Raw genomic sequence first — 20,852 nt, forward strand, 5'->3', positions numbered from 1 at the left:
ACCTGTCATTTGTGAGCCAGGCCTTGGTTCAGGGCAGGTTATCGCAGGGTTGTGCTGTGTAGCCTTAATGGGATAAGAATGTGGTGGGTTGTGCTCCATCAAAGCCCTGCATTGTTTCTTCCTTGTCTCTCATTAAAATGAGTAACTGGAAGTTCTCCTTTGCCAGTGTTTCACTCTGAGAGGATTTCTCTCTAATAGATGTCAAACTGGCCCATTAAGAAGTGGGTAATGAAACCTAGGTGGCCCAAGTGAGCTATCAGCATGCAGCCCAGCACAGCCTCTCACCACAGTCAGGATAAGTGATAAATGCTATTATAACCTCAGCTTGCTACTGCTGTCCGGACACATTAGGACTGAGCAAGCATTTTAAAATAAATTAAGATCACAAATAACTGTGTAAAACACAGGAAACAAGCCTCATAATTCAGGTGGATGGGCTGCAAGATTAACAGCTCAGGGAAAGTTGGATAGCAGCCCTCTGTGGTTCATCGACTCTGACACCTAATAAAATAACAAAGGAGAGTTTGGGCAGAAGGAGCCAATGCCACCTATTGTTGACACAGGAGAAAAGGGGAATTGGATCGTAATTCTTAGACATCCCAGTGCACCGGAGATTCTCCTTCCTGCCACAGGGTTTGGGACTTACTGCAAAGGTCAGTCTCGGTGAACAGAAGGGGACAACTTGGGTCTGGTTTTACTTCTTAGATCTGGCAATGCAAGGTACTCAGAAAACTACCCATAATGAGGTGTGTATCTTCATAGTTTAGGTATATGGAGTTTTTTTCTGAGAGCTTCAGACATCTCAGCAGAAGCCCGATCCTGTTCAGGGGGCCACAGGGCAGTGAAGCTGGTGGAGCTGGCACTAGCTGTGTAAGAAACTGCTTCTAAATGAAGCCTTCACTGGAGTTAATTGCCACCCCCACACTAATGCTGAGAACCAGATGAGTTTTATTATGCATACAAGAGCACTTCATCAGAGAAGGGCTAAGACAGATGAACCAGTTGCATAGAGCAAGTGTCAGCTCATTTATAATCCATTTGAAAATCCCTAAATGACTGCTCATGATAATCTGGGAGTGCTGTCCCATGGGGAGGATCAGTCTGTGCCCTCATCTGACATTTCTCAAGCACCTGCTGCCAGCCTGGTCTCAGAGAGAAGTCCTGGGTAGACTGATTTCTGGTTCCAACACAGCAGTCGTTTTATGATCATTCTGGCTGTGAGGATCTTTCTGGCCATGCTGCAGTTTGTGCAGATTTTGCCTAAGCGTTGGCAATGCGGGCAGCAATTCAGAATCACTTCATACAATTGTGGAAATAAGAAGTAGTGTTGCCAGCAAAGAAACCTTATGGAAAAAGCACAGTTCTCTCAGAAACTGGCAATTCTTGTGCTTGTGCAGGTTTTGAGGGCATGTTGGTTTGGGCTTTTTTCCCACTGTTTTCTTTCTATATGTAGAGTGGCTCAAATGCAGATGGTATCTGACTCTAGTAACCTAGGAAGAATTTAACAGTGCTGCTGGAAATCAATAGAGAGGAATTTCAATGAAAACATAGAGTCGGCGAGGATAATAGAATTTTGAACTGTATTCTTTCTGTTCTCTTTTTAAATCAAGGAAAAAGACAGGGACCATCTGATCAGTGCCTCTGTTCCCTCCAATCACAGGCAAGCCTGCAAGAGGTGGAAAGGAAAATAAAAGGAAACTTCTCCAGCTAACATAGAAAAATTCAGTTATTACAGTTCAGTAAGCAATTGTGTTGATGAAAGAAAATAAAACCTTAACTCTGCAGGCATCAGGGAGAAAGGAGTAAGTGACAAAGTGCATATATTGGGACACCATGAATACGAATATATAGATAATCTCAGTGAACATGCAGGGGAATCCTCTGTTTTGGAGATGTGGTTTGAAGCTACCTCGATGCACTAAAGGAGAAAACTTCCTGTCATCTCACCCAGGTGGGTGTCTGTGGCAGGGACCATAGCTGGGAGGATGTGCAAAATAGCTCTCTAGTCTTGCTTGATGTTTCAGCTGCACTTGTAGTACATATGGACTACAGCTTCCCACTTTTTGCCTTTGGTGTCTGAAAAACGGATCTTGTTTAGCTTCTTCCGTTTTTTAAAGTGCTGTTTCAAATTTCCCTGAGCCCATAGGAGATTGGTTTGGTTGGTTTGTTTCCCAGCTGTAGAATGTTCTTGGGGATCTTATCCTGTCTAGTTTCAGACTTGCTGCTCAAATATCACGTGTGAAAGCTCTTTCTATCCTCTAACAAGATTGTGAACTTTTTTGTGTCTTTTTGCCCACAGCTGAACAATCTCATCAGGGAAAAATAGGAGGGAGGAAGAGCAGATAATTGAGGGTCTTCTTCCATAGTTGATCTCTGCTAATTACCCTTGGTTTTTATGTTGCAGATAATCAAGCTTGAAAAAAATGGAAATGGGTACCACTACATTCTGGCAAATATGGTGAGTTACCCTCATTGGTGTTTATTTTTAGCTCTCTCTTATATTGTAAAGCAATATATTTATGGTTACTGAGATGGACATCTTTTCTCTCATCTACTTTTTGGGAAAAAAGAATACTAAAGTCCTTTACTGTGTTCTCCTTGTGGAGTGTTTCCTCTTGAGACATCAAAATTGTCTGCAGGGTATCTCCAAGTGTGCTGGGGTTTTGTGGTGATTTGACCTTGACTGGATGACAGATGCTCGCCAAAGCCACTCTATCACTCCCTCCTTAGTGCTGCATTAAATCTGACTGTCATGGCTCTAAGGAAAGAATTGGCTCTCCCCCTTTAACCCAGGGGGTGCTGCCTGAGGACAGAGCAATATTGGACAGCAGCAGGGCCACCTTTCTGAGTCAAGTCTTCTAGTAGGATGGGAAATTTCCCTGCCTAGGGGGATTTGGGAAGCTGTGAGAGAGAAATAGCCTCAATCCATAGGGCAGCTGGAGGTTTTCCACAGCAGAGCTCCTCCCCTCTCCTCCCCACGTGCGTCCATCCATCCAGGGAGATGCACAGCAGAGGATGGGCTGGTGTTGGCAGTCTGGAGCAGAGGCTGTTCCCCCCAGGGACCCCTGTGTCCATGTGGGGTGAGCCCTGTGCAGGCTCTGGACCTGTTCTTCCCACACAGAGCTGCATCTGTGAGGCAGGACGTCAGCCCTGGAATAATTAAACTTTAAACTGCCAATTAGTCAAGCAGTTGCTGCCCTTTTCCTTCTCTTGATCCTAAGATAACTCTGTAATTTACAAGGCAAAAATGGCCACATCATTACCCTGCAGTGCCCTGTACTGACCCTGCACTCTGGGCTGGCCGCCTACCATGTAATTACAGAGATAAAAATGTTACGTTGTGCAAGGGGAGACATGCAAAACCGTAGAGCAGCCAATAACTTTGGTTGCTAATTTTTAATAGATTATTATTTGCTGTAACTCAGGTCCTGGATGTTTATGAAAGTCCCTTCATTAAAGTTAAGCAGGAAAGTGAGCTGGAGTTACTGGAGTGTGCATGTCTGTGCACTGTTATGCATACCCACGTGGAAAGCTGGATGAAAATATCACCTCTCCTCTCTATGCAGTTTCATTAGGATAAATACATTAAAGACATGAGGTAAACTAACACTCAGGTGCTGGAATTTTAGATGGACATTTCCCTCTGTCTTCTGATACCACACTCTCCCACTTTTAGCTGGAGAAAGCACACTTGTCCCATCTTTAATGTGTTTTCTTAGCCTTTGCACAAATGCTGAGAGGACAGAGCTGGCTGGAAGAGGCTGCATACTCAGCCAACAGGGGTTATAAATAATTAACTTGGAGCAAAAGGCTTTTCATTTCCCCAGCCCCTCTGCCGGGAGATTCTGCCTCCCACTGCAGCTCAGTGGAGGGGACTTTGGGTCCCACAGGGACTGACAGGACCACCAGAATCCACTGTTACTAGCTGTGTTTTTCAAGAAGCTTTGATTGACAAGAAAAAGAGTGAAAGTAATTCAAGCTTTACCTTTTGTCTTTCCTGCTCCTTAAAACCTAACATCACATAAGAGCCAAACTCTAGAGAGGAATATTAAAAAAAAAAATCATGGAAAAACCATTTAAAAAAAGAAGCCTAGCACCCCTCAATGTTAAAAAAGCCCTTTCTGGGGCAGAACAATGTGGGCAGGTTCAGGCACCAGCAGGCAAATCAGTTTCTATGATGTGCTGCACCCACACAAGAGCTGATCTGTTCAGCAAGGAGAATGCAAAAAGACCCTGAAGATCCCGTGTTTCTGAGATCATAGGCCAGCAAGGAAGGACAGCAAGACTTCCTATGTCAGGATGGCCAGGGATGTTATAAGGGATTGTCAGAACAAGGGAAGTCAGTGTCTGGCAGGGTTAAACCCTAGTGCAGATGCTCTGATCCAAGAGATCACAGGGGGTTTTACCCTCTCCTAAGGACATCTCGTCGCTGGATTAGAGCCTCCAGAGGGTGTAACGTGCTGTAATTTATTCCCACTGACTCATGCACATAGTGGTAGACCTTAAACACCCTGCATTTTCCCCTGTAGACATGTCCTAAGATGACAGGGCATGCACTGCCCACACACACACACACACACACATGTACCCTCGTGCACACCCGCACGCCTGGAGAACAGCCCTGGTTTGTGGAAATGGCTCATTCTGGAGCACTGAGTTGTCAAGAGAATAAATTAAGAGCTAAAGCCTGGAAGTGTCAGGTTTTTCAAATGAGTTATTTTTGGTCCCCTGTGCCGACTGATGGAATCCTGAGTTTAGAACTGTCACCCTTCGTGAAGATAAGGTCAAGAAGTCCTCAGCTGGTTCGTAGCCACCAATTTACCTGCAGGAGCTGGAGCAAGGGGATGAATTTTCCATACCTGCCTTTTGCCTAACCTTCTTGGATACAGAAAAATGGGGACACAATTATGGAAATTACACATTGGAAGCAAATATTGGGAAACATTTCTAGATAACCCCTCTTAAATTCTTATTTTTAGCTATATGTTTGTTCAGAGCTATACTCAGCCAATAAATAAGCAGCAGCACACTACTGCCCAGTTACAGCAGCTTCAAACTGGTGTTGCATCATGAATGCAAAGCAAGTGAGTTTGCAAGGCAATGCACAGGTTGAATAAAGTCTAAAAAAATCATCTCTTCGCACATTTTGAAGTGGAGGAGTTCCCTGTCTGGTCACAGACAATCCATGAGCAAAGAGGCAATGCCTTGCATTAATCATGCTGTGTTTACCCAGCAGTTGTTGTCGGTGAGCTGTAGTAAAGTACTGAGAAGAATTTGACAAGTAGCAGCAAATGAAAGCTGGTATTTCCTAGCAAGAACATCTTTCTTTTTCAGTGAAATTGCTGTTGCCAAGGTGAGACAATAATATTTCTGTGTTCACAAACAAAATGAAACCATTCTGCACCTCAGGCCATGGGCAAACATCTTTCTCCAAACCTGCTATGCCTGCTAAAGACACAACCTGCCTTTTCTGCCCAGCCCTCCCTGTCCCACGATGGTCTGTCTGCAACACCCCTGCCAGGGGGAAGGTTTCTGAGAGCATCCCTGCTTCTCCTTGAGGCAAATTTGGCACTGTTCATGGCTTTTGCAAACTCATGAAACCCTGATCCTCAACCAGTACCCACTGGAGTTATCCCAGTTAGCTTTTACCGGCTGCCAGCCTGGATATTTGTCAGGCCTACCAGCACTGGGGGTTTGCAGTCGTCTCTGTCTCTCTCTTCCCCTCGGGAACTCAAAGAGCTTTGGCGACTTTAAGAATTGTTTGTTTTTGTGAGTCTTATTTTTCTAAGCTTTGTTCTCAGCCTTTGAGATCATCAGTCTAGCAACCACAAAGGAAAAAAAAAATACAGTCAATAATATCAGAGGAGCAAGCTTAGAAACTTCTGGGATTCCTTTCTTTTGATGTTCAGGCTTTTTCCCCGTAACCTTGGCTTTGTGTATCTGTTTGCCCTATGCCATGGATGTGAGCTGACTACTGTCAGTAGTGGGAGAACATCAGCTCTCTTGGGCAGAGAAAAATCTTTGTCTTAAAGTAAGTGACATTTGTGTGACCTGTGTTTAAACGAAAAGTATGAAAGACAGCTGCCACATATGCTGTTTTAGCCTTTTTTTTTCTTTCCTGGTGCATTAGTCCAGGTTGTTCTTTTAGCAAATGCTCTTTTTTTGAACATAAATAGATAAGTGTATGAGATTGCTGATGCTAGGGGTAGAAGGGAAAAGTAAAGATATAAACATTGCTGATTAGCCAAGGTAAGCACTTTTTTCTATGCCATTCTCAGAATGTGTCAGCACTGAGTTAGGCCATGGACAGAGTTTCCCTTTGCAAACAGTTGAGGTGGTGTTGGAGTTTACCAGCACAGCGTCACACTTTGTCAGCACAATGGCTTGTGCAGGAGTCAGGCAAGATGTGCTGTTTTGGTTCAGTTCACCAGTGATTTAGATGGGAATCTTTGATTTTTTCCCCCCTGAAAAAATGGAATGAAGAACTTCTGCACCACCAGGGCTGAGACTCATTATTGTGAGACCAACTCCTCGTACAGACAGTGAAGAAGAAGTAACCTCCTGAAGTGGCCATCAAAAAGGATGCCCACATCCCTGGGAAGCAAAGTCCTCCCCACCCAGGCAGAGATCAGCTCCCCTGAAGCAATGCAGCACACCTACACCTGCAGCATGTGCTGTGACTCTGTGGGGAGGGTCTGTGGTGCCCGTGCTGGGCACAAGCCAAGTGCAAGGTCTGTGCATGCCCCAGTGTGACCTGTGGCACTGTCCTTGTGTCGATGGCTCCTCTCCCTGCACCAAACCATTGATTCATCCTGCCTGGAGCTAAAATGCTGTGGTTCTGTCTCCCATCACCCCGAAAGCTGCCACATTTATTTGAGTTGCTCTCAGTTCTTAACACTGTTGCCTGCCCTCTGAGGTGCTGCTGACTTGCAGTACAAACACGGTCAGAGATGCTCATGTTTGTATCGCTCGCTGATTGGAAATTCTGTTCTGTGGAGTTTCCAAAAGGATGTGTACAGCATCCCCTTCTCTTGTCCTGGTAAGACCTCAAGATGCCTGGTCTTGCAAAAATTGTATTCTTATATTGGAAAGAGATGTCCTAAGTTATTTTTTGGGTTCTAAAATTATGCCAGTTAGACCTTTCCTCTTTCGGAGGTGTTGGTGCAAGCAGGCTCATGAGACAAATTTATTTTTCTGTTCAGAGTAAGACAATGTAATATATCAGCAAAACTTCTGAAATCTGCATTTCACTTTCAAACAGCGTTTCTGTCCTGATTCAAAGATTATCAAGAAGAACCCCATATAACATTATCTCATCTGAATCACTGATAGTAAAAAACCCAGCAGTGCCCAGAATTAATTTTTGCTTAAACTGGAGCGTCTCATATAAAAGAAAATTATCTGTTTGGATACAAAAATTGCCCACACAGGAGAATATGAACAGCAACCTTGGGAGGATTTTTAGGGCTCAAAAACATGAGTGACTTACTGTGACTTAAAAAGTCAGAGCATCAGGTGAGCAACTGACAGATTATATTACAACCATTGGAAGGAAAAATGTGTTTGTTTAAATTTCAGCAAAAGGGTGTTAAACTAACAGGTTTTCTCAGCCATTTGCAGTCTCCTAATCCATTACCTCAGCTCAACTGGCAAGTGGTGATGTGTAAATCCATAATATCTTCCTCATGGTGACTTCATTGGTGCTTTTTTCTAGTCAAAACCTGCCTAGCTTCAGCTTCCTCCACCAGATTTATGCTTTTGTTTGCTAGACAAAATATTCCATTACTGATGTTTTGGTCCTTGTAAACTGTGATCAGGTCATCTCTTAATCATACCTTTGATTGAAGCCCTGGCATCTGCCACTGCACGGCACGTTTCCCAAACCTTTAAATCAGCTTATTTGCTGAAAGCTCTCTAATGCACGAACATCCACCTAGAGCATCCCTCCCTCTGCCTGGACTGAGCCTTCCAACAAGATGTATATGATCATTTATATCCAAAATGTGCTGTGGCAATAGGATCGGGCAGTTGCAAATAATACCACAATGAAAACCTGTAGAGCTGTACCAAAGAAAAGTTGCTGTTCATCTCCAGCCTCTTGTCCTTGAAGTCTTGATTCTCACCCAGCTTGGTTTGCTTTGTATCCATAGACAGGACAAAACACCCTTATCAAACTGCAGAATTGGGAGGGTGTCTGACAGTGCCCCCTTCTCCTGTCTTTCTTTTCCCCTTTCTTCACTTAACCCTAAGTTACAGTGAGGACTCACATGTTTTGCTGCCACAATGAGATTTGACACATTAATAACTCTGCAGAGGAGAAGGCCTCTCCCTCTGGAAGGCAGACTGGAATGAGACTGGAGCAGATGGGCTCTTTTTTGACATACCCTCCTTATTAATACAAAGTGATGGGAGTGAGGAATGATGCTTCACTGGAGAAGTCAAGCTTGAAGATAATTTGTTATATTAGGGATGCTCTGTCTGGAAACACTCGATTTCTTGCTCCCTGCAGAAAGTCATTGGTGTACCTTGGAATGACAGGAGCCACTTTGTATTCACTCAGCTGATTTACAGCCATTCAGGAGCAAAAATTTTGCTTTGCAAAGTTTCTTATAATCATAAAGTCTGCTAGGAGGAAGTAGTCTGGCATTGCAAGCCATGCACGGATAACATCTAAACAGAGCTGGGCTAGTTTCCCAATGCTGCCACAGGTTTCTGTGGCACCCACCCAAGCTCAGGATGAATTGCTTAAATGCTTTTGGCTTGAAAGAGAATATTTCAGTGTGCAACCTATTATAGAAAAGAAAAATAGTCTCTAGTGTCTCCTCATCCCAGACAGAAAGGGACTTAAAAACCCTAATACTCCTTCCTGGAACTAGGGAACTATATTAGGTTTAGCCAACAAGCCTTTTCCTGACAATTAAAGAGAAAGGGGCATTTTCCCTCTCCTCTTTCAGAGCTGAACCTTAATGGTCTTGGGGGCAGATCTGGAGGGCTCAGAAGATGCAAAGGGAGGAGATAAAACAACAGTGTTTCTCAGGAACGTGACAGTCTTCAAGGAGACTCCCTAATGTCCTTTCTCTCAGGAAAAGACGAGACTTGGAGCACAGGCACAGAGATTTTAGGCTGTGCTGTGGGGTGGTTTATGAGCTGCTGAGCTGGAGCTTCCTCGGGGCTCAGCCCTTGCTGCCACAGCTTCAAAGGCCCGATTCTACTGCAGGAGGCACCTGCAGGGAAAGTGCCAGCAATTAATATGAGCTTAGTGAAACACAAAGAGAATCCGAAGGTGTGGGGCAGCAGCTGGCTGCCCGTCAGTGTCCGGGTACCGAGGTGAGGCTGCAGCACTCCCAGGGGCTGGGATGATGTTCCAGAAGGAACAATGCCGCCTGGTGTCATCAGTGTGTGGAGAGGAGGCAAGGTTTAGAATGGTGAGGCAGTGAAATACGAGGGTGAAAGGAGCGATGCAGAGAAGTAAGTGATGCTGGCAGATTGGAGAAGGGTCACGCATGAAGGGACGAGGCTTTCCCTGCACTGGCAGCTGCCTGCGCTGCCCACTCAATGTCCTGGCTCCTCATAGTGTCCAGGGTATAAATAAGGAGCTGGCTCATTTCTGGAGGGACTTTCTTTTCAAAGCAGATCCTTCGTGGACCACTTAATCAAGATGGATTCATAAGGCCTGTTTCAAGTCATCAGTCTTCCTGAATTATGCATTTCCTTTGATGACTGAGCCCACAAGCAGTGGATAGGAATATAAATGTGTGACTTACTGACACCTCTCCCAGCAACCAAGGCAGTGAACAGGACAGTAAAACAACCTTTGGCTGAAAACAGCTTTCAGTTTAACAGCATAAAGAACAGATGCATCAAGGAAAGCACAAAGAGGAAAAATCCCTTTCTAGGACTGGTTTCTATTTGGAGCCACAAAGGTCTGTAATAGCTGCCCATATTATTTCCTAGCAGCAGGACTTCTGCACGTAATCGCCCTGTGAGGTTCATTAATGCAGAGAGGAGCCCATGGTATCAGCTAAAGAGCAAGTTCCCTCCTTTGAACCCAGCCTGGCTGTTGCTGTAACAGCGTGTTGCAGATGCTGTGAGTCAGAGCAGGCGTGGAGGAGGGAGCCACCTCAGCCCGTCAGCGCGATGGGGACAGATTTTTGTGGTTTATTGTCAGCCTGCTAATTTGATGGCATTTGGAGAAAGCCAGGCATTTTCCAGGCATATGCAAGGCAGGAAGCCGTGTTCTCTGGTTTACTGAGGTGATTTTGTGAGGTGAATTTAAGTGGAAGGGACAGCTAATCCTGCCGTGTGGCAGAGGATGGGCTGGCTGACGTGGTGTCCCTTCCAGCCTGGTTGTGAGGATTCCCAGGGATAACTGTGCCTGCAGAAGTGTTGTTTCCTCCTATGTACCTACATCTCTGGGGGCTTGGGGAGCTCCCTGTTGCCTCTGGGTCCTGCCTTTCCAGGGGGATTGGAGCGTGAGTTCCCACATTCCTCCTCTTCCTCCCTGGGGGACCGGCAGTGCTGTATAGGGAGGTGGATAGTGAAACCTGCATATTCACCAGATACATCCCAAATGCTTCAGGTGTAAAGAGCTTGAAGAGAGTCACATACAATCAAATTCCAGGGGCTCAGCTCATTTCCCTGAACAGCCCCCTGTGTTCCAGGCATCTCTGCAAAGTATACTTTTTCCAGTATTCACCGGCAAATTTTTGAAATGGTTTCAAAACTGTTTGATCCCTCCGTGAGACCACGTGGAGTGCATCGTTCCAGCACTGCTCACATCTTGCTGCACTTGGGTGGATGACAGAGGAAAGCATTTGTGGGCTGTTTCTTTCCCAGACTGGATGATACTAAACATATTAATCCAAAAGCACAGCTGTTGCCCCTTGGTCGTGGGTTGTAGTCTTTCCTTACACAATTTTTAAGAATTTATTTTCTGTTTCCCAAATATGGCCAATTGAAAACTAAACAAAAGATCTCTTCTTCTCTTTTTTTTTTTTTTGCAATATGTGTCTACAGTTAGTACAAGGTGACAGATGATTGATGACTTCTTTACTTACAAATATTGTAATTCTCCTGTTCTCCAGTTTCCTACAAGCACTGACTGATATTCCAAAAAGACAGATAAGCGTATTGAATTCCTGCTGCTACTTTGTCAATAGAAGCATTTTCAAAAATCAGTTTTCATAACATTTGCTATTTTTTTGTTTATATGTTTGCCAGAAAGAATTCACCTCCTCTGGGAGTTATTTTCTAAAATATTTGACGCCTGGACTTCCCCGTTCATTGACTCTCATGTTCCCCAAACCTGCTCTGAGCAGATTTCAGTGATGCAGTGATTAAAATTCCTTTGTAATTAGGACCATTTCTATAACGTCCTTGTACGGGGGCATGAGGAGAAGGGATAACAGGTGAAAACAATTATTTCAGCGGTTGATAACAGCCAAAATGCAAACAGGTCTTCAAGGTTAATGATGTCCTCTATGGTCCCAACTGCCTTAAATGACTGGAAAATCTTTAGAGGTCTCCACACTTTTTAAAGGATCTGAATTGTGTCAAAAAGAAGTGGGGGAAAATAGTACAATCTTCAGGAAGAAATAATTCCTTTCATCTGTTCAGATTATTTTGAAATTTTTTGTAAGATGAATCCCAGTGGGTATTGTTGAATATTTGCTTCAGTTTCAGAATGGTTTTGTTTGGGGAAAACAGTAAAATATAGTGGTTTCAACCTCTGCTGTCTCATTGCTGATGTCATAACCTTTTTTTGACATTTTCTATTTAAATCTGCATGCTGAGGGGGCTTAATACACCAGGCTTCTTATTCATACTCTGTTGTGAACTTGGACTTTTCTTCAAGCCTTTGTAGGTCTTCCAAGGAGGAGCTGGTGGCACAAACTTCAAGTTGCTCTGTGGTAGTTTCTTTTGACAGATCTTTTTCCCCTGAGCATCTCCCATGAGCAAAATGTCAGTGTAATTTGGTCCTAGCAATGAATAACCAGTTGGCAACCTGTGAGGTCCCTCTTACTGAACCTTAGGAGTTCTGCATGTCAAAAACCACTTGGCCTGAAATGCATTAAGATGTCAGGGACAATTATCCTGCTGCATTTCCTATTCATTAATCACAGCTCTGCCTTTCTGAAACCCCTACGCTAGCAATTACAAACAAGATTGATGTGGGTTTTACCAGCATTCTGAGGAATATGTACACATATAATATTTAATTTTTTTTACCTGAATCACCGCACTTTGAAGCAAAACAAGTCATCTGTTTAGAGCATCTGTACACCAATATCTAATCCTCAGCTTTGTAAGTGGATGCCAAATTGCCTACAAAAAGCTGGAAGAAAAACGTGTGAAAGTCTTTAAAAATGTTTTTGAGTTACTTATGACTTCCTCAGTCTGACACTGATGTGAGAGGGCAATTTAGACTTTTACTTGCAAGGTCTGTTTCAAAAACAGGTTTCCATGTAATGGCTTGATCCTGGCTTTGGAAGTTAATAAGCTCCTTATCTCCCTCTACCCATGAAGAGAGAGCAACATTTTGGGAACTTTACTGGTGTTTCCTGGAAGTGATGTGATTTGGCTTTTTTAACTCACACCATCATCATATGTCTGGAAGAAACAAGAGGGAGAAAGCCAGTGGTAGGCTGAGAAGGAGCCTGAGGAGAACACACACCATCAGGGCAGCGGGAGGGCAGAGCTCAAAAAGCTCTTCTGCTGCTCAAGTGATTGCATTGTGACAGTCCTCCCACTCATCTTCCCTTGTGCATTAAGGTTGCTGATGGCACTAGTGCCAATAAGTGACTACATCTCTTGTGTTTGTACCCCAAAAGAAAAGGCACCAGACCTCAGCCTGGCCTGTGTCCCCCACACAGCAGCCCAGCAGGAAGGCAGAGCCTCTGCTCAAGCACCTGCTTTGTGCAAGGAGGCACAACAAACAGTTTTGCACAGCAGCAGTGCTGCAGAGATGGGATCAAAGCTGAGACACCAAGAAATGACCTCTTCTTCATGTGTGTCTCTAATTATTTTTCACCTCTGACTCAAGAGGAGTGACTAATTCTGCAATGCCAACCTGATCAATACACACGCGTATTTGCGCACGTGTGTTCGTCACATGCAGTGAAAAGTAGACAAGAAGAGTAAGGAAATGAAAAAAATGTATTTTGTTAGTGATCTGAAGTCTAAAAAAAGTGCTTTTTTTACTCCCAAATTAGCAAAATCTGTAAACTGGCTTTTCTAATAGCCAAACTCCTTTAACAAGCTGACCAACCACTTACTTCTTGATCTGCTGAAAGTTCATTGTTCAGGCTTGGTTTTTCCCTATAAACTATGATTTGAAAAGAAGTAGCCTCTCCAGTGGTGACTGAGTGCATAAAAGTTAGGGCTGGGTGAACAATTCTGTATAAAAGTTAGAGCTGAGTGAAAAATTCTTTTTGATTTATTTTATAAATTCTATTAATTTCATTCGAGCATTAGTCAGTGCATTTTTCCATTACTCTGATATCTTTCTTGCAAACGACCCATTGTTAATTTGTCTCCTGGAAACTTCAGGATATGTCCAGTCTGGGAAAAAGGCAAGTTCACACCATGGTCGGGGAAGTGGTGTCTCTCTTGAGTTGGACGTTACCTCACAGAGGGAAGAGGTTTTTCCTGAGCTGCCTGCCATATTCATAGATGGGCAAAATTCATCTTATCCACCCAGAGATGTGTTCCTCTGATGAACTTCTCCTGTTTCTCTCCTGTACTAGGGATTCATGGATATTGACCTGACCAAATTCAGGGAGAGTGGAGCCAATGTAACAGGCTTCCAGCTGGTGAATTACACAGATACTGTTCCTGCCAGGATCATGCAACAGTGGAGGAATAATGATGCCAGAGAGCATCCACGTGTGGACTGGAAGAGGCCAAAGGCAAGTGATATAAAAGAACACATTTAATTTTGAGTCCATCTGGCTCTGTTAAAGGTATTCTCACCTCTTTGTGATCACACAGAGCTCTTTGAACTCACTCTGAGAAACTCTCAATATAATTATGAACAGGTGGCTCAACATTGTCTAAATTCTACTAGGCAGCAGTTACTGCCTCTTAAGAAATACACAATTTAGTGTATTCACCCCATCTCCCAGTTTTTACCTTCCTCAAAGCTAAGAATTAAACACCTCATGATGTTCAGTATATAAGAAAAAAAGCCTCATTAACTCCTTAACCTTTGACTTGTTTACTAGACATCCAGTGATAATAAAGTCTTTCCAGATGTTCTTTTTTGGCATTTCAAATCAGTGTGTACAACAGAGGGGGAAAATATTTTAATTCCTAACACAGAAGGCCCTGAAGCTGTTGAGAGATGGGTGGAGGGGGAGGTTGATTTTTTTCTCTGACATTTGAAAACAAATACATTTGCTACAAACACTCAGGGATAGAAATGTTAACTTTGGAATTATTGTTTTAAGAAAGTTACAAACAAATAAATAGGTAGGAAATCACAGGAGAAGGAATTGATTGTAATAGTTACTCTAATGGTTCATGACAAGGGTTTTACACTGATTTCTGTACAAGTTTTTGCTTGAATAAACTCATCTTTTGCAGAATTTTTGCAGATGGAGAAAGAGTTTTCTGGTCTCCGTCTTTGACCAGAAAAAGTCTCTGGTGTCTTGATTTCACACATCTCACATTTACACAGTATAATGAGTTCCTCAAAAGTTCAGGTCACTGAATCTAATTAGTCACAAAGACTTGGGTAACAGGCAAATAGCTTTTAAGGCTGAGCCTTCTTCAGGGAGTGCAACCTAACTCTGCACCTGGAGCTTCTCCTTCACTTCCCAGTTGTGAAAGTAAAACCAACTTTTATGAGTCAACAGGACAGTGGAGATCACAGGGAGCAAGAGGCAGTTAACCTTCATAGATGGAAGGGTGACAACAGAGCAAATCACCTGGAAAGTTACCGTGAGGCAGAGCAGTGCAGCGCACCCGGGGCAGCTCACCCTGGCAGGCCTTGTACAACTGCTCTTCTCTTTCTAGTACACGTCGGCCCTGACGTACGACGGGGTGCGGGTGATGGCCGAGGCGTTCCAGAACCTGAGGAGGCAGAGGATCGACATCTCCCGCCGCGGCAACGCCGGGGACTGCCTTGCCAACCCAGCCGTGCCCTGGGGGCAAGGCATCGACATCCAGAGAGCGCTGCAGCAGGTTTGGAACCCTAAGGATTCCAAACTGGAATCAGTTTGGAACCGCAGCTGAATTCAGCCCGCGGGTGGGGGAAGAGGGGTGGGTAACAGCAGAAATGTTCGCTGGAATCACTTGGGATGAGGCACTGATCCTTCCACATGGGAGCCAGGTCTCCTAAAAGCCTCAGGATTGCACCCAACAAACTGCTTTTCTTGGTACCATCTGATGTGTCTTTGCCTGCTCTTCTGTTGATGTTCTGGGATGGAAAATCCAAAATATTATCCCATAAAATCAAGGATTCCTATTTTTATTTTCCCCTCTCTAAGACACAGACCTGCTCAGACCACACTTTTTGCAGATTTTTTAACTCTCAGTGAACTCGGCTTCAGTTCCAGGCTGCTAATGAATGCATGTGAATTTTGCCTTATGTGTTGGCTGTCATCAAAATGTTCTCAAAGTGCAGATTATAGCTTGTTTCATACTGTGAGGATCCATAAAAGTCTTAGTAACAGCCACTTAGATAGTTTATTCCTCAAATCTGATAATCTTGTTTTTTTCATCCTGCTTAAAATTTAGATTTTTGAATAAACAAAAACATGATGTGAAACTTACAGCAATAGAGAAAAAACACTCTCTTATCAAATACTTAGACAGGTAGAATATTTCAAAATTTCATTACATTTCAAGAATGACATTCATTTCTAGCATTTTTCTTTTGGTTATTTTTTTTCTAACAGAAATAGATGGTTTCCTTGAAAATCATGCTAGTTCAGTGTTATCCAAATACAGCTTATCCCATCTTCTTTCTTTAGCTGGGAAGAAGGCAAGAAGAACAACATTAATTTGGCTTATTTATATCATATGTAAAGTTCCCCAAGTATTTTGTTTTGATTTGGGTTTGGCTTACTGGTAAACAATAATTCCTTTAAAGCCAAATCTTGCATCTGATTTGATTTTATTGCTTGGATTCAATTTCTTCCCAAGCCTGTCACTGACTTTCTGTATGACCTTGGGCAAATCACTGTCATAGCTTCTCCAAGCCCTTATAATAAAATCAGCCTCCCTGATGCATTAGGGAGATCGGTTACCTAATAAACATGAAATACTTGGAAGTCTTCTGATGAGCAATAGCTTCTCAAGCATTTTCCTTTATTGAATTTATGAGAATAAGATATCAAAATTAGACAGCTAGAAAATACAATTTTGTGTGTGTGTTGGACAATCTCCTCTGAAGTTTCCTCATCTCTTCATTAAAACAAATTCAAAAGTCTTAACTTTTCAACTGTTGTGACTTTGGGCAAAGAACATGAAGAGCCGTTTGCAAAAGTTGTCTCTGTTGAAAAATTATAACTTTAAAAAGGCTTGACCAGTTCAGTTGTGATGGTCAAAATAAAAGGCTCTGAAAGAGGCAGGGAAAGAAACCTCCTAGCAAAATTTTAACTACAAATTTAATAATCATGCAACATCTGGTAACGTAGCAAGAAAGAGGCAGATGGAAACAGAAGAACTTGAGATTGAAGGTTTGAGTTATCCTTTCTGTAAATACTCACAAATAGGCCCATTCTCACAGCTGTTCCCAGTGGGCTTTCTCTTCACCTCCCATTTGCTAACGCCTAAAATTTTCTAAGCTATTTAGATGTAAAAGGTTTCTCTACTTACTTCTGCTCAAATGTCTGGAATAAGCTCTCAGATTGCCTTATTTCTGTTTAGTGTAGGAAGGAACCATAGAATCATAAAAACATTTAGGTTGGAAGATCTAAGACCATCGAGTCCAACCATTACCCCAGCACTGCCAAGTCCACCATTAGACCATGTCCAGAGATGCCACATTTTCATGTCTTTTAAATCCCTCTGGGAATGGTGACTCCATTACTTTCTTCCCTGTGCAGCCCCTTCCAATGCTTGACAATCTTTTCTGTGAAGAAATTTTTCCTACTATCTAATCTAACCACCCCCCGACACAACTTGAGGCCACTTCCTCCTCTCCTGTTGTGTTACCTGGGAGAATAGACTGACTCTTCCATCTCACTACAACCTCCTGACAAGGACTCATGGGTGGCAGGAACAAAAATGAAAAGAACTATGAAACATTCTTCATTTTTTAAAAAGCAGTAATCCAGCATATTTCAGAAAAATGTGTGTTGTTATTAAATATAATTATTTGGGGTTTTTTTCCCAGGAAAGTTCACAAAATATTACTTTAAAGCAATACACTGAGGTTTCGGTTGTACTTTGGAAAGCTTATGATCATTTTTAACAAATTCTTTTTTAAATGTTATTTGGTTATCAGATCTAATAAGCAGATAGACAGTCCCTAACTGCTGACTAACCCTGTAAACCAGAAGCCACAACAACACCCTTCTGCTCCAGGTTTCCCAGCAAAGAGCCCAGGCCTTTCCATGTCTTGTACACAAATGTGCTTAAATGCTCCATGTCTCTGGTTGACTTTACTGGTGCTTAGCACTGTTGAAATCAAGCCTCACTGTATTTTGCACTGCATTTTTGCATTTTACATTTACCATCAAAGGATGGGAAATGATGGAAAAGTTGTGCTGCGTCCTTGCAGCATGGATGGCAGGGATCCCTTTTGCCGTTTCAGTGCCACATGGAGGTCACAGGATTAAGATCTCATTCATTCAGATAGAAGAAATTGGTGCTGTACAGCTGCCTTTTAGTGCATATAAAGCTACAAAACACGAGCACCTGTGACCTGAGCTTCAGAATGGGTCAGAACTTGAAAAGAAAACCAAAGGAGACGTGGAAAAAAAGCAGGCTTGGGAGAGCTTAAGACAATGGTGCTTTTCCAGCGCATCTATTTTTTATGGGCATGCTGTGTCTTGTGAGAAGGGAAAAGCATGTTTCTCCAAATGTCACCAGGAATACCTCTTGATGTGAAAGAGCTTCAGAAAATACTGGCAGATGTTCCTTTTCATGACAAACCTTTGTGATAATAGCTGGAAAACAAACACGGTTTAAGCAGATTAATGACAGTGCTCCTCTGTAATGAAATATCCTCATTTCTTCACCATGGGTCTTTATTCTGAGGATCTCAGAGTATTTAAAAAGGCTGTTAAATACCTGTCCCTATTTTGCATGTGGGAAGACTTCAGTTGCAGGGACAACAGATTTGTCCAAAGCAAGTGGAAAGGCTGGGAGCAAACCTTTAACTCCTAATCTGGTGCCATTTCTATGGGTGGTCTCCATAGAAACCCAAACCTACACTCTTTTTCCCATGTTCCTGGCCCCCACTTCCTGGTCCCCACACAGTATATGATTCCAATTAGGAACCCTTCTCCATACCAGGCTGGGCACTTCTGCAACAAGTCAGAAGGCCATGCCGATGTGATGTGAGCAACACTTCAGCTCGGCAGTGCTATCAGCAGAGATTTATGGTTCAAAGTTTCTTATGCAATTTTCATTTACAATACTAAATTGTTGGGTTCTATTAGTCTGGTGTAGAGGTAATTAAATTTGCTTGGTAACTGACAGACTCCTCCTTCCTCCAAACACAGTTTCTGGTTTGAACTGACAAATCCTTTACCAAATCCTGACTACAAGTCAGATCTAGAAAATACAAAACCCCACAAAACTCAAGGAGTTCAAACTGATTTAGCTCACTGTCACAACCCAAGAGGTGGTGGGCTTTCATCGGTGATTTAGCTCTTGGGCATTGCTGAGCTAAGTTTTACACCACTAAGTTTTAAGAGAAAGGGGTTTTTAAAGAAAGAGAATGGCTGTGCCTATGGCCAGGCATGCTGTAGAGAGTGAACCTAAGTGAAATCCCAGTGTCAGATAGATGTCCTGTCTCCCCTGCATGGACCTGAGAGAAATGACTGCACTTTTCTTCCTTGTGCACTTTCCCTTTTGCTGCTGTCTAATCACCACTGCATGAGGTGCTGACCAATTTTCTGTCTTCATTGATATTTGTATCTTTAAGGTCCGTTTTGAAGGATTGTCTGGCAATGTTCAGTTTAACGAGAAAGGACGAAGGACCAACTACACCCTCCATGTGATTGAGATGAAACACGATGGGATCAGAAAGGTAAAGCAGAGAGTGACCTGACATCCTGTGTCAGATTGCAACTGGATGTTTGAGTTACAGTGTGGTTAGGTCTCAATAAACATTCCTGTTTGTGAAAGCTTGAATGTGGAGTCACGACGAGTGCATTCCCAGCTTTGTGCATGAGCAAAGCCAAGCACTTGAGAGAACTCATGGTATATTGCTAAAAAAACCCACAACATATGGAGGGTGTTATCAAGAGCAACAAAGGCATCTCAGCTGTGTGGCAGAGATTTTCCAGGATAGTAAAAGCCTGGTCAACTCAGCCTTGTTACTGGCACGGTGCGTTGGCACAGGCCCTACTACACAACTGTCTGGTTTTGCCCTCCTACTTTTCTTTTCCAAGGATGAGTCAAGGCACAGCAAGTCAGAAGCTGTTTGCCCTAACCAATGTAAGTGAACCCTTTATGTTGACCTAATTCTGCTCTCCTTGAAGTTACAAGAGCTTTACCACTAACCACATCCCAATAGCTACACAGACCTTTGTGCTGTTCTGAAATCTTGATCCCTTTCTCTGTCCCAGGCTCTTTGAAAAATCTGGCCTTGTTCAGGGATGCTGAGCCCTTGAAACACTAATCCTTTTGAAAATCTGACTCTATGTGCTTATGTCCCACTTTAGATACTATGTATTTGATGAACAAAGAATAACTCAGTTATTCACTGATAAAGGAGAGCCACTAAATATTTTGGAATGAGGCATTCAGTCTAATCTCTCTGCACCTTCTCAGTCCCCTGAAAAAAGAAACACTTGTTTGAAACTAAGAAAAATTTAAATAATGAAAGTTTCATATTTACAGCCCCTACACCCAATTCATACTTAGACCAAGTAGCAACCGATGTGAGATCAAAGCCCACCATAGTCAAGCAAAAAAAGGCAAATTTTCATTGAGAAATAAAAGAAGTGTCATTTTGAAGACATACAAAGCAGTCTTCCTCCACTACAAAGTATTCATAAGAGAACAAAGGCAGCATCATGTCCAGTTTGGGTCTCTGAACTTCAGTAAGTTGGCAGTCTGGAAAGAGTTTAGAGGAGAAGAAACAGAGTGGCTGAATGTCTTGATTTTTCTATATATTTACTGTCAGAAATTATATTTGTTTGGAAGAGATGTACATCACTGCCACAATGCCTATTGTATTTTAGATCCACCAGGTTAGAGGTGCAAAGCAAACATACACGTCTCCATTTATGTTGCCCTAGGGCAGAGCTTTGGAAGCTCTTTTTTCACTCTCTGCTCTTTTTGTCTGTGCAATGAAGAGCTATTAGAAGCCTTCATAGATTTTTTTTCTCCTGAGCTGTTATGTTCTTTAATCTGCCATCAGCAGGCTCCTGGTCGTGCCCTGGTTAATACCCTTTCCCATTTACTGTGATAAGAAATTCCTCTCATATGAGCAGAACTCAGGCAGCTTCATACTTACATGACGTGATGGAAAACCTCTTATAAAATCAAGCCCTCAAAATGGATAACCTTAACCATGATCTTCCTAGTGATATTCTGTGGCACTCTGCTTTACCTCCAAGCAGTGATAGATCAGCCCAAATCCCTGATTATTATTAAGCACAACTTAACGTGAGAGTTCTTCCCATTACAACTGTTCAGTTTATTTATAACCCCAAACTTTTTGAAATTGG

General features: G+C 42.9%; 1 protein-coding gene across 8 annotated transcripts in view; it reads left to right on the top strand.

Moving 5' to 3' along the window:
- The window catches only part of GRIA1 (glutamate ionotropic receptor AMPA type subunit 1), a 121,366-nt gene that overhangs the window by 61,205 nt on the left and 39,309 nt on the right, over nucleotides 1-20,852 (top strand). For all 8 annotated transcript variants that reach the window (XR_001877965.1, XM_017834792.1, XM_017834793.1 and 5 more), the window contains exons 6-9: nucleotides 2,405-2,458; nucleotides 13,746-13,907; nucleotides 15,016-15,183; nucleotides 19,100-19,204. Coding sequence is in view for 7 of the 8 variants with exons in the window: in XM_017834792.1 (XP_017690281.1) it covers nucleotides 2,405-2,458; nucleotides 13,746-13,907; nucleotides 15,016-15,183; nucleotides 19,100-19,204 (489 nt within the window). In the remaining variant the exon portion in view is untranslated. The remainder of the gene's footprint in view (nucleotides 1-2,404; nucleotides 2,459-13,745; nucleotides 13,908-15,015; nucleotides 15,184-19,099; nucleotides 19,205-20,852) is intronic.

Source organism: Lepidothrix coronata, unplaced genomic scaffold, assembly GCF_001604755.1.
Source record: "Lepidothrix coronata isolate B3197 unplaced genomic scaffold, Lepidothrix_coronata-1.0 Scaffold240, whole genome shotgun sequence".
In the NCBI taxonomy this organism is placed as follows: Eukaryota; Metazoa; Chordata; class Aves; order Passeriformes; family Pipridae; genus Lepidothrix; species Lepidothrix coronata.